Source organism: Micromesistius poutassou (assembly GCF_964030765.1).
Source record: "Micromesistius poutassou genome assembly, chromosome: 10".
Taxonomy (NCBI): domain Eukaryota; kingdom Metazoa; phylum Chordata; class Actinopteri; order Gadiformes; family Gadidae; genus Micromesistius; species Micromesistius poutassou.
The window spans coordinates 3263235-3277396 of NC_140280.1; the positions used below are offsets into that span (position 1 = coordinate 3263235).

Consider the following 14162-nt stretch of genomic DNA (forward strand, 5'->3'; position numbering starts at 1 on the left):
TTGGATCCCAGTCTGTGTGCTGTAATTTGTACACGGACGTTGTGCCTGAACACAATCATCTTCTCCATCACGGTCGTGTTAAATGTAAGACAGGGTGCGCCCTTCCTTACACTTAAAGCCCACGACCTCACACTCCTTCTGCCTCTGCCCAACATGTCTCATCTTGGGCAAATCCAGAACGTCATCCACCGTCATGTAGCCTCACGTCCATGAGCCATCGTCCCGTGAGTGGTCACCAGCAGGAAACTAGGAGCCCAGGTTTCCTAGTTTCTGAGGTTATTATTTCAAAGCATAAATCCATCACCCATGCGTGTTTGAAACCATAGAATAATAGTCACATTGATTCACGCCTGATTTTTCCATCAGCTTTTTTACATGAAATAGATAAGAACAGAATATAACTGGGTAGAATAGACCTGGATAGGATAGAACTGGATAGAGCAGGCAATATCAAGGAAAGTGCTTTTGTGGTAAATTAGATAAAGAAAAAAACACCAGATTCTGATCATTTATAGCATATACAGAAATGATGCAAATCATCCAATAAAATGTTTAAAAAAAAATAAAGCTCAGCGTTAGCACCAAGCATTAGATATCAACCTATTAGCTATCAGCAAACTCATTATCAATATTTCTTCAAACACACACTGTTGAGTACCAAGCAGACTCTCTGCGGTCACTGATGACACCTGATGAACTGGAAGGTGACCCCCCCCCAGCCTGCCTCCTCCTCCCCCTCCCCCCTCCCGCCTGCCTCCCCCTCCCTCCCCCATTCCTCCCCCAACCCGTCCGATGCGCAGAGACGCAACTGTATCCCGGCTCCCCCCTGGCTTTATACTTCTCTTATACCTGTTGACACCTGCCTGACATCTAAGCCGCCTGTAGCCCCTCCCAGCTCACAGTAGCCCCTCCCAGAAGCTACCAACAGCCCCTCCCACAAACCAGAAGCCCCTCCCATCCGCATACACTCCTCTCATTAGTCAGAAGCCCCTCCCCTTAGCCAGGAGCCCCTCCCATCCACCAGAATGTCCTCCCACTAGCAGGAAGCCCTCTATTAGCATAAGCTCCTCCCATTAGCCAGAGCCCCTCCCCCTATCCAGAAGCCCCTCCTTTAAACCAGAAGCGCCTCCCCCTAGCCAGAAGCCCCTACTATTGACCTGAAGCCCCTCCCCCTAGCCAGAAGCCCCTACTATTGACCTGAAGCCCCTCCCCCTAGCCAGAGCCCCTCCCCCTAGCCAGCAGCCAAGTCATGTTAATTGTATTGGTATAATGAAAGGTATATATAAACCCACGGTGATCCTGGCCCTCAGGCCTCTAATGGACCAGAAGGAGGATCTCCCCAGACCTAGGGGGGAGAGACCTCGAGAAGGACACCAGAAGAGAGTCGTCCCCCCCCCCTCCACCTAACACACCTTGCTGTTTGTTTTGCTTCTTGGTGACCCATCCATCCCATCCGTCTGCACGCCAACCCGCTCGTCCGTGCACTCTTCACGTGCGCTCTTCACGTGCACTGTCACAAGCACGTACCCTGCTCTGTGAACGTCTAACACGCGTGTGATTGGCAGGAAGCGCCGTACGTCATGTACAAGAGAAACTTTATGCAGCTGGACGGGAACGACCGGTACGAGGGCTACTGCGTCGACCTGGCGTCGGAGATCGCCAAGCACGTGGGGATACGCTACAAGCTGTCCATCGTGTCCGACGGCAAGTACGGCGCCCGGGACCCCGAGACCCGCACCTGGAACGGGATGGTGGGTGAGCTGGTGTACGGGGTGAGTACCGCCCTGGGGGTCTGCTCCACACACCACTCCATTCCTGGTCCATCTCCTTCTCTACAGGTCCCTCCAAAGATGGACCAACTTCTTGAACACCAAGAGAGATACACAGTAGGCCCAGTCCCATTTCTCTCCCACTTTGCATTGAGTGCTCTTAGCTGCAAGTCAGCTACCGAGCTGGCTAGCGTTCAAGGGTTGATTTTAAGGGGAAAACAGCACCCCCCCCTTGCTCCCTTAAGTATTGGGACACCCTACCCCTTTGCAGGAACGTGCGAAGGGGGTTAGGGCTCAAATGTAGGGGAAGGGGGAGAATTGGGACAGGGCCTTAATCTTCCTTTTTTTCTGAAACCTGTGGGAGTAGCCTTTAAATCATACTTTAAATGCTGAAAAATGAGTTATTTTACGTTTGCAATGAAACTGCCCGGTAATAAATGGTCCTCTGCCACTTGTGTTTCATATTATCGGTGTAAAATAAACTGCTTCAGCTCCCCAGTGCCAGGACAGCAGTGCAGGTGAAACTTGCACTGCTGTGTGAGAGTAAAAATGAATCTCAGGCGGGGAGGTCTTTGTCTCGCAGGCTGAATCCCCCATCAGGGAACAGTTTGTGATCTCAGTCTTCCTCTTCCCGCTCAGACAAAAGACCTCCGATCACAAAGATGATGTGACTCAACTCTCTTTTTCATTCCTCTGCCTTTCAAATCCGCTCCAATCAACTCCATTTCAGCGAGCGATAATAAGTTTCTCCAAGACACAGAGCGGCTTTCATATCCGTCGGTAGGAGAGAGGTGGTTCTGGTGGTTTAATAATAATACCACCAACTGTTTCCACTGTTGGGAGGATGGGGATAAGGAGCGGGCTTTGGTTCGGCTTGTTTTCGTGGTGGTTCCACATTCTGATGTTCCTGTTTAGTGGTGGTTCCTTACTCTAATGTTCCTGTGTTTAGTGGTGGTTCCTAACACTAATGTTCCTGTGTAGTGGTGGTTCCTAACGCTAATGTTCCTGTGTAGTGGTGGTTCCTAACACTAATGTTCCTGTGTAGTGGTGGTTCCTCACTCTGATGTTCCTGTGTTTAGTGGTGGTTCCTAACACTAATGTTCCTGTGTTTAGTGGTGGTTCCTCACTCTGATGTTCCTGTGTAGTGGTGGTTCCTCACTCTGATGTTCCTGTGTTTAGTGGTGGTTCCTCACTCTGATGTTCCTGTGTTAAGTGGTGGTTCCTCACTCTGATGTTCCTGTGTAGTGGTGGTTCCTCACTCTGATGTTCCTGTGTTTAGTGGTGGTTCCTCACTCTGATGTTCCTGTATTCCCAGAGGGCCGACATCGCCGTGGCGCCTCTGACCATCACCCTGGTGCGCGAGGAGGTGATCGACTTCTCCAAGCCCTTCATGTCCCTGGGCATCTCCATCATGATCAAGAAGCCCCAGAAGTCCAAACCCGGCGTGTTCTCCTTCCTGGACCCGCTGGCCTACGAGATCTGGATGTGCATCGTGTTCGCCTACATCGGCGTGAGCGTGGTGCTGTTCCTGGTCAGCCGCTTCAGCCCCTACGAGTGGCACCTGGACGAGAGCGACGAGGCCAAAGACCCCCAGAGCCCGCCAGACCCACCCAACGACTTTGGCATTTTTAACAGCCTCTGGTTCTCGCTGGGCGCCTTCATGCAGCAAGGATGCGATATCTCTCCAAGGTTGGTCCTTCCGTCCCCACCTCCTCATGGTCCACGTTCTCATCGGCTCTCTCTGCATTTTACGGTCCATCCCTCCCTGCCATTCGCCATGGTGCATATATGTTATGTTGAGGTCTTCTGTCGCCTCCTCATCCTCCACCTCAGCCCATATCCATCCCATCCTGTTGTTTCATGGAGTGTTTACCTGCGCACCAAGACACCCTTAACCTCGCAATGGTCCAAATATGAACTGACCTAAAGTCTGCTCAGTGAATCGACTTATTCCGAAGCATAAAGTGTTGAGGACATCTAGATGACTGGGATCATCATTCGATATACTTTGTCACCTAAACCCCTTTTACACACTAAGGTTGATATATTAATTTAATGCATGCACCAAAAGAGATTTGCGTTCACTCCATTTAGAAACGGCTGATTCAGAAGATAGATTAACAAGCATGTTTAGCGTTTCCGCGTTATTTTAAACCCAGTGCAACGTAGCGGAGAGGAGACACTGTTAACGTGAGATATATATAATGACAGATCTAAACTTAAAGTACCTTGATGGGAAAATGCTCAAATCAATGTAATCAAGTTAAATATTCCTATTATTCCGTTAACAGTTATGTTAAAGCGGTAATCAGTATACAAGTATCTTACTTGATGAGATGAACGTCATCTGATTATTCAGCTTTAGCAGACCAGTCTACTCACTAACTAACTTGTATCAACCACACTGAGACGCAAGCCTAGCCACTAACTAACTCGTATCCACCATGCTGAGACACCAGCCTAGCCACTAACTAACTTGTATCCACCACGCTGAGACACCAGCCTAGCCACTAACTAACTTGTATCCACCACGCTCAGACACCAGCCTAGCCAATAACTAACTTGTATCCACCGTGTCCAGACACCAGCCTAGCCACTAACTAACTTGTATCCACCACGCTCAGACACCAGCCTAGCCAATAACTAACTTGTATCCACCGTGTCCAGACACCAGCCTAGCCACTAACTAACTTGTATCCACTACGCTGAGACACCAGCCTAGCCACTAACTAACTTGTATCCACCATGCTGAGGAGGCTAGAATGCACAGAGAACCTTCCTCTTTCGTCACGGCTCTTGGAGGGCTACCGTGTTTTTGCTGCATGTCCCATGTCTCCGCTGGTCATGGTGGTAGAACGAGTCGGGGCTTCTGGGTCTTCTGGAGTCCACGGTATTCACCCACCCGATCACCTCCACCCATCAACACCATCACCATCCACCCTCCGCTCATGCCCCGTCATCTGTGGTGTCCAGAAGCAGGGTGGAGTGTGGTTAGATGACATGTCAATTAACAGATTAATGAATCAATGCGGGAACCACTTTGAATTCACAGCCGTGCTTGAACTCTGGAGCAGACAATGACGGTCTCATTAAGTCCCATTTACCAGGGAAAGTTAATTTTCCCCTTGATAGCACAGATCCAGCTCAACGACCAAACTGGATTCATTTCCGCATAAACACAAAGCACCATTTCACCTGGAGCTTAGTTAGTTAGGGACTGTAGTCAGCTAGTTAGCTAGCATGGACCAGCCTCTAGCTAGCTAGCATTTAGCATGTGGAACAGAGACTAGCTTCTAGTTAGATAGGTCATTCATTGGTTCAACAGTTAGCTAGATAGCATGTTGAACACGCTAAAGTTAGCTGTAAGCATGCTCTCAGTCTAAAGGGACTTCAACCATGACTTCCGTCATGGTTTCTGATCTCCTGCCAGAAACAGAAATCCATGAAGAATTGAACGAGTGAAGTGACACACACACACACACACACACACACACACACACACACACACACACACACACACACACACACACACACACACACACACACACACTGAAGACTGACAGAAGCTGTGAGCCGTTATTGCTTGGGAAGCCTCATTCCTGCTCTTCCCCTCCTCTACAGTCAGAATGTGTTGACAAAGTGAACATCTCTATTATCTTACCACCTGCAACTCTCCTCCTCCCTCTATTTTACCATCCCCCCTCCTCCTCTTCTCTCTCTTACCACCTCCTCGTCATTTTCTCACCTCCTCCTCCTCATCTTATCACCCTCTCCTTACCCTCCTCCATCTTACCACCTCCTCCTCCTCATCTTACCACCCTCTCCTCCTCCTCCTCATCTTACCACCCTCTCCTTTCCCTCCTCCTCCATCTTACCACCCCCTCCTCCTCCTCCTCCTCCTCTCTATCTTACCCTCAAGCCAGTCCTACTCTGACATCAGAGAGACTCGCTCTGAGCTTCACTGAGTCCCAGACAGAGCAGGGTAGCAGCACACAGAAGCAGGGCCACCTCTCTAGTTACACACCGTGGGGACTCAGTTCAGAAACGTCATACTTCAAATGTGGGACAGGAGTGGTGTCAGGTTCCTTCACTGGGCTCAAATATAATCATAGAATCTCATTTTCAGTTGTAATGATTTGAAAAGCAAATGATTCCCGACAGTCTACGCAATTCTGCAGGAAACTAGTAGCAACCACGCGTAACTATGGTAACTATAGGGGTGCCCTGAGGATTCAATCCGATCCTCCGATCGTAAAGGGACTCAGGCCATTAAAAGATAACTTGTGAATATTGATATTTAAAATGGTATTTCCCCTGTGCAGGAATAGCGTTACGTGTCAAGTTCCGTGCCGTTGGCTTTGCTCATTCAGAGGCCTTCATCCAAGTCGCTGAGGAGAATACCTGGGTCACGTTGGGCCGTACTGCATGTCTTGACAAACAGGCCCAACCTCCTCTACATTTACATTTATGGCATTTAGCAGAAGCATTTAGCCAAAGCGACTCACAATAAGTACATTTGTCAGAAGAAGAGAAACAATATATCGCTGTCGGTACAGTAAGTGCCAAGAAAATCGCTATGTTAACCCATTCACCGTATACAACAAAGATAGCTAGGATAAGATGCTACACTATGCTAAGTACTATTTTTAAGGGTCAGGCTGCAGGTCAGCAGCCTGACCTGCAGCCTTGAGCGGAGGCTCCCAGCCCTCCTGCTCCTTCTGGAAGCGTTCTGAACAAGCCCTCCTGCTCCGGGTGCTTTGGGTGAAAGCCTCCGCTGAACGACTGAACACAAACAGACCAGAAATAGCTAGCTCAGCTTTAGCTCTCACCGCCCCCCCAGCAGGTGGTGGTTGGCTTCTGTCATGTCTGTCGTGTCTCCGCCCCTCTGCAAGGTCTCTGTCGGGCCGCATCGTGGGGGGCGTGTGGTGGTTCTTCACCCTCATCATCATCTCCTCCTACACGGCCAACCTGGCGGCCTTCCTCACCGTGGAGAGGATGGTGTCGCCCATCGAGAGCGCCGAGGACCTGGCCAAGCAGACCGAGATCGCCTACGGGACGCTGGACTCCGGCTCCACCAAGGAGTTCTTCAGGGTAGGAGTCAGAACCCCGCTGAGATACCGGTGGCTGGCATTGCTTCCTCCAGACAGAAGGTCCTGCTGATCACTAGTTGATAAGTCAGCATAGCTCCTCAGCTCCCCTTAACTCCCAGTAGTCTCACTACAGACCCCAGTAGTCCCAGTATAGACCAGGTTGTCTCAGTACAGACCCAGTAGAACCAGTCCAGACCCAGTAGCCTCAGAACAGCAGCACAGACCCAGTAGTCTCAGTACAGACCCAGTAGTCTCAGAACAGCAGTACAGACCCAGTAGTCTCAGTACAGACCCAGTAGTCTCAGAACAGCAGTACAGACCCAGTAGTCTCAGTACAGACCCAGTAGTCTCAGAACAGCAGTACAGAACCAGTAGTCTCAGTCCAGACCCAGTAGTCTCAGTACAGACCCAGATGTCTCGGTACAGACCCAGTAGTCTCAGTCCAGACCCAGTAGTCTCAGTCCAGACCCAGTAGAACCAGTCCAGACCCAGTGGTCTCGGTACAGACCCAGTAGTCTCAGTACAGACCCAGATGTCTCGGTACAGACCCAGTAGTCTCAGTACAGACCCAGTAGTCTCAGTCCAGACCCAGTAGAACCAGTCCAGACCCAGTAGTCTCAGTCCAGACCCAGTAGAACCAGTCCAGACCCAGTGGTCTCGGTACAGATCCTGTAGTCTCAGTACAGACCCAGATGTCTCGGTACAGACCCAGTAGTCTCAGAACAGCAGCACAGACCCAGTAGTCTCAGTCCAGACCCAGTAGAACCACTCCAGACCCAGTAGTCTCAGAACAGCAGCACAGACCCAGTAGTCTCAGTACAGACCCAGTAGTCTCAGTACAGACCCAGGACAGGCCCCGTGGTGGAACTGGACGCTGCAGCACCTCCAGATAGCGTGTCTCTGACCCTGCAGCGTGCGTGTTGATATGATCTTGGATGACATGATAGCTATCTCACTTCCCCCCCGGAGAGCCGCAGCCAGTGTCTCCACGCGCACTCTTTCATTCGTTCACTCTGGAGATCTGGATGTGGTCGGGACTGAGCCAATGTAAACACTGCACTGCATTGTGGTGCATGAGCAATCGCATAATTGTTATTTGCGTATTTGGTTTTGTCAATTTGTCTCACTGAGTCTGAAGTTGATCTACAAGCTTGTGGCTGCTTTGTGACTGTAGATTTTTTCAAAAGCGACACTCTCCTGAGCTCCCTGCCTAGGGTCGATGAGCACCAGGCGTCCTGCTGCTGTCGTTCACTGGTTATCACAGCCAGTAATCGTTGATAACACGAGCGCTGCTGTGGTCTCACGGTCTGCACGCCCAGGATGAAGCAGCGACTGGCCCGAGTCCACTGTCCGTCCCCAGCCTCCCCTTAATGCCTTCTTAATGAAACAATACGCGGAGCTGACAGGATGTGACAGGTCGCGCTGTCGTTTGCTCCGTCGGTCCATGAGTCCGCCCCCACGCCAGGCCAGAGCTCCTTCTCCTTCTCGACTGAAGCTCCACAGTCGTTAGGCTTGAATCTTGAATCCATCCCGGACAGAATCACAGCGGTGTGGTTCTGTGATGACTTAATGCGAGCTGTCGCGTGGGTAACTTTGTAACGCTGGCGAAGGTATGAGTGGAGGTGAGCTCATCGTGTCGTCATGAAGATCCGGGTTCTCCTGGACTTCCTCTTCCACAACAGCACTGAGACCTAAGGAAGCTCGTAGGGGACAAACATCGGTTTTCAAAAGCCAAATACCAGAAGATGAGTAGAAATGATAAGGGATACCAAACTAGGAGGCAGGCATCTGTTTGTGTGATGATATGAGGGTAGGAGGGGATATTACTCTGCTCACGGTGGTCCAGCTATGCTGAAGACCCCTGCGAGATGGACCCGGAGACCCCTCTCCTCTGATGCCAGATGGTTTGATGAGCGGAGGCCGGACCTACAAATACCCTCAGCATCTGTTGGCACGGAGATGACTGGCCTGCTGTCAGTGGCCTGTGGGACCACCTCAGCTGTGTGTGTGTGTGTGTGTGTGTGTGTGTGTGTGTGTGTGTGTGTGTGTCAGACAGAGAGGGGGGAGGTGTGTGTGAGGTCTCTCGGAGCAGCGGGGCTAATTTGCTCCAGGTGGGTGGGGGGTGGTGGGGGGGATGTCAGTGCTGGCAGTGGTCTGATGAGACGTTAGCGTCCCGGGGTTAGCCGCTCTCTCCATCTCCACCAGATTAGGAGGGAGGGGGGAGGAGGGACACTGTGGGTCCGGGGGGACGAGGGGAGCTGAGGGCAGTGTGTGTGTGGTTTGCTTTGCAGTAAAGCACACAGGAACCGCTTAGTTCATAATGTAGTTCAAACGAAAACACGCCGGCGATCACGGACGAGATGTGAGCAGCGAAGCCATCCAATTAGAGAGCAGGGGGAGCAGAGGCCCGTGTTGGCACAAGGGTTGGGAGTTTGGCCAGGAGGCAGAGAACGCTGCCGTTAGGAGCCAGGCAGGAGTTCCTGTTCCCTTCCCTACCTCCTTCTCATTATCTGTTTCATGGCTAATGCTGGTGGTTTGGTGCTGCTCTGAGTAGATGCCAGGGGGTGATCCACTGGTCTTCTCATGGTTGTGCCTCCACAGAATATCTACTGGTTTTCTCATGGTCCTGCTTTCAAAGAATATCTACTGATCTTCTCATGGTCCTGCTTTCATAGAACATCTACTCTATCGATGCTGGACCAGCGGGTCTGACTGGCGTCTCCGAGGGCAGATATCACAGCCCAACTCTGCAGGCAGATCTCAGGTCCCAACTAGAGCCAACCTTTCATCAACAGCTGCTCAGCAGGAGTCTGTGATAGAAGCGTACTTAGAATTTAAAAATGCATGTCCTTGAAAAATTGATGCGCACGAAACTTTCAATCTTGCGTGCGCTGGTGAGCACACCTTGAGGGAGGGCAGGCTGTGATTTAACACCGCTGAAGGCCACGGTGTCGGGCCACGTGGGGGGGGAGGAGAATTGGCTGCATACCAAAAGACTTCCAAGATTCCACTAACCCTCCCTGCCTAAATCTCCAGGTGTTTGCTAGACTAGAAGCTCAACCAGACACTGAGTCGTCTTGGAGGGCCAAGGATTCTTCATTGTATCCTAACAGGACATTATAGTGATTCATGGACTGCGTCATTATCCCTACACCCATCCCAACGTCTCTACTGTTTTTCAATACTTATGTTTGCATATTCCAGCGGATATGGTCCCATATAACCATCATGATTGGCTACAAAGTCTGAGGTTGTGATTGGCCCAGATCAGATCACCGGAACAGTTGAATGGAGCCAATCCCTCCGCCCCCTCGGCTCAGAGTGTGTTTGGATCAAGAGCTTCTCTCTGAGCAGCCCAGGGAGCAGATATATCCGAACTGACTCATAGGCCTTTCACACGTGAACGCTGGATGAACCCCGGAGAACAGGTCCGGAGATGATCCGGAGTTGCCCTTTCACACGTACAACACCCAACGGGGGGGTAAACCGCATCAGACGGGTTCACACACACACACCGGCGACACTTTAGGCGAGAGGCGGTGCCCGGGTGGGGCGTGTAGGACGTAACGTAAAAAAGTATACAGCGCAAGTCGCAGTGTTTTGTTCACATCGCGTCGAAGAGAGCGGCCGAGGCTTCCAACTCTTTGTCTTTTTGCGGTGATGTCAGTGCCGAACTTGTTTTGAGGTATCCGCAATATCAACAGAAGAGTGGAAAGCGAAAAGAACGCATAATACACGTTGGAACGCATAATACAGGAAAAGTACGGAGCAGCTACACTCCGCTACGCTCCCGGTCACGCCAGTCGCATGGTAGAAACGTCATCGACGCGTCAGCAGCGCGCCCACCCGCTCGTTGTGAATTCTCCAGCTCTCCGATTGTCCAGACCTTTTCTCTAGGGGCCTGATAGGTGCAGGGACTTCGCAGGGGTGGATTCTGACATTTTTGTTCCCACACACCGCCCCAACGGGGATTATCTGAAGAAAGTCGATAAGCCTAAGGTTCACTGACCTTTAGTCTGTATGTAGTGGAATGGATAGAAGACGTTTTATTCTGCTGCAGGATCTGTCTTGGTGGTCCACCCCCCCCCCCCCCCCTCGCGTCTCCCTCTGTGTGGGTCACTAACGCCCCAGGGACTGGAGGGGGTTTTAAGAGGCAGAATCTGAAGGTAGACGATACTTCAACTGTCGGGTTCCGGTCAAATGTCACGGAACACGTGATGGCACTCGGTGTTGCTCTCGATTTCCCGCTTGTTTGGGTCATGACTCCTCCTGACTCAGCAGATCGTATCTCCACCTCGGGACGGAACAGTCTCTCCGGGGTCGTCTGGGGACTGGAAGTACTTTTTTGTCTCTCTGCGATGTCTCGCTCCTCAGCAGAAGGTCACATCAGCCGCCTCTGCAGTCCTCCATATTGGACCTTCTCCTTGCGGACAGCTGCCCGCCGACTCCCTGGTGGGCGACTGTCTGCAGCTCGCCGGCTGTTTTTAGAAGCCAGCGACGGAGGCCGTCTCGCCGTGGGCGGCCCGGTCAGGTGGAGGCTCAGCCCCACGACGCCCACCAGAACCACTTCCTGACCTCCTGTAAAGGTCTGGCTGGGGCTGGAGCAAACTACCTGACACACCGCAGTCGCAGCCGTCGGGTTTGTTTCCTCAGCTTCACCGTTCAACAGGGAACACGTTACCTGTAGAAGCTACCATGAACAAAGACCCTTCGTCTGGTCCATCCCACCCACCCAAGTTGTATTTATTATTTATTTTATTGTTATCGCAGAACGATGCCTGCAGCTCAACAAATTCCTTTTACATTTGTACTTTTGTACTTTTGTATTTTCTCCAACGAAACGTTACCACTGAGCTGACCGGTTTACCCCCCATCGCAGCGCTCCAAGATCGGGGTGTACGAGAAGATGTGGTCCTACATGAAGTCGGCCGAGCCGTCTGTCTTCGCCAAGACCACGCCGGACGGGGTGGCGCGCGTCCGCAAGTCCAAGGGGAAGTTCGCCTTCCTGCTGGAGTCCACCATGAACGAGTACATCGAGCAGAGGAAGCCCTGCGACACCATGAAAGTGGGCGGCAACCTGGACTCCAAGGGCTACGGCGTGGCCACGCCCAAAGGGTCGGCATTAAGGTGGGTGGGATATTATAACAATACCTCCATGTTGTTATGGTAGCCCACCCCCCCTGATGTCCCCAGACCCCCCCCCCCCCCTCACGCCCCACATGGGACTTAACCTTTACTTCTCACCCATCTCATTATTTTAACCTTACCTCCTCACATGTTATTTAACCCTTTACTTCTCACTCATCACATGTGATGTTAATGTTTAACCTGTTATTTATCCTGATTTAACCTTCTTCTCACTCCCCACTCACTTAATATCAACAAGGACGTTATGGCAATTATTTTATCTTGATTCAGCCATTTACTATTCACATCCATCTGTCTATCTCTGTCTATCCATCTATCTCTCTGTCTATACAGTACATCTGTCCATCTATCTCTGTCTCTCTCGCTCTATCTATCCAACTCTCTCTCTATCCACCTCTCTGTCCATCCATCCTTCTGTCCAGTTGTCCATCTATCTGTTTTTGTCTTCCTTCATTAAGAGCATTTACTCAAGATGTATATGTGAGATCACAACCCTTCCCATAACCCTTTTTGGTTTACTATGATTTCCCAGAATACCCCCCTCCCCCCTGTCTTGTGCCAGACTGGATATTTATTGAGTGTTTCACACGTGCTTCTTGAGATGCTGTGCTGACTGTCAATGTGCATGCTGGATGTGGTCATCTATCCTCTATGAAAACACCCTACACCACCTCTCCAGCAGAGCCCCTCCTCAGCTCCTAAACACCCAGCACCCCCACCCCACCACCCTGCACCACCTCTCCAACAGAGAACCCCCTCAGCTCCTAAACACCCAGCACCCCCACCCCGGCCTGACCATCTCCACCGTCAATCTGTTCTCCTGTCTCCCCCCTCGGCCAATGATATGTGACTCCCGTTACTCACTAACACGCAACATTAGATTCTCACGGCCCTGTGTATTTACCAAGTTATGTTTTATCGTTTCAAGAAATGCTGTTAACCTGGCAGTGTTAAAACTGAACGAGCAGGGCCTGTTGGACAAACTGAAAAACAAATGGTGGTACGACAAGGGGGAGTGTGGCAGCGGGGGAGGGGACTCCAAGGTCAGCCTTCACGTCTTGGCCACTGTAGTTCTTTAGAGTAATCGGCAAGGCGGTCCGCAAACAAATAACCACCAAATTTAACCCAACTAAAACCAGCTGCTAAGAGGTGCATTTGTAGTCCTACAGTTAGCAGCGGGGATCGAACCAGGAACCCTTTGTTGGCTAAACGAGAAGAATTGATTCGTTTTGGATTAGCGAGGATGAGGCACTAGTTTGGTCAAGGGAGCTTTGGTCTGTGGTCATGAAAGACAGGAACCTTCCCTCTGGTTTTTATATCCACAGGCCAATAGAGAAGGATGGATATCTGTGGTTCTCTGCTCAGAACCTGAGGTAGGGGGTCAGGTGGGCGTCGTGGTAGTGGGGGGTCAGGTTAGTGGGGGTCAGGGTAGTGGGGGTCAGGGGAGTGAAGATCAGGGAGGAGGTAGTCGGGTTTTGGGGTTCAGGGTTTTGGGGGTCATGATAGTGGAGGTCTGGGGGTCAGGGGAGTGGAAGTCAGGGGGTCAGGTTTTTGGGGGTCAGGGGGCGGTGTCGGGGTTGCGAGGCGAACAGCGGGGTCTTGAGGGGACGAAGCATGACGGGCAAAAAAACGTGAGAATTCTAATGACGCCATGGAGACCCCACAGGTCAGACATCACCCTCCTCTCACAGTCCGCTTGGGTGGTCTTGGTCCGCCACCGGGACCCAAGACCAGCCAAAGACTCATCCATGCCCCGCCCCCACTGTGGAGGTATTCAGGTGAACCATAACCAACATGGGCCACATTTAACAACATTTTATATCAGAATACATAAAGTCCAACTTAAGATCATTATGATGTCCAAAGTCACGCCCTTCCATTACTCGTACGTCCTCTGCGTCCGGCTGAGGCCCCAGACGGAGCGACTGTCCTCCTGGGACTAGAGACCACTACGGACCCCTACGGTCCAGGAGGTGTCCTGCGGCCAGGCTCTGTGCTGGAGCCCTGGTTAGATGCGCCCCCGAAACAAGGAGACACCATCACCTCTCAAGAGGATGTGTAGACTCTGGGGGCCCATTTAGACCCTGAGGGCCCCTGTAGACTGGGGGCCCTTCTAGACTGAGGGCCCCTGTAGACCCTGAGGGCTCTTGTAGAC

At 51.5% G+C, this 14162-nt stretch overlaps 1 protein-coding gene across 1 annotated transcript in view; it reads left to right on the forward strand.

Moving 5' to 3' along the window:
* gria3a (glutamate receptor, ionotropic, AMPA 3a) overlaps positions 1 to 14162 on the forward strand; it is a gene marked incomplete at both ends in the record, with an annotated part of 54053 nt that overhangs the window by 33778 nt on the left and 6113 nt on the right. The window contains 5 exons of the mRNA XM_084473655.1: positions 1566 to 1772; positions 3085 to 3458; positions 6662 to 6860; positions 11739 to 11986; positions 12936 to 13050. Coding sequence (XP_084329781.1) covers positions 1566 to 1772; positions 3085 to 3458; positions 6662 to 6860; positions 11739 to 11986; positions 12936 to 13050 — 1143 coding nt within the window. The remainder of the gene's footprint in view (positions 1 to 1565; positions 1773 to 3084; positions 3459 to 6661; positions 6861 to 11738; positions 11987 to 12935; positions 13051 to 14162) is intronic.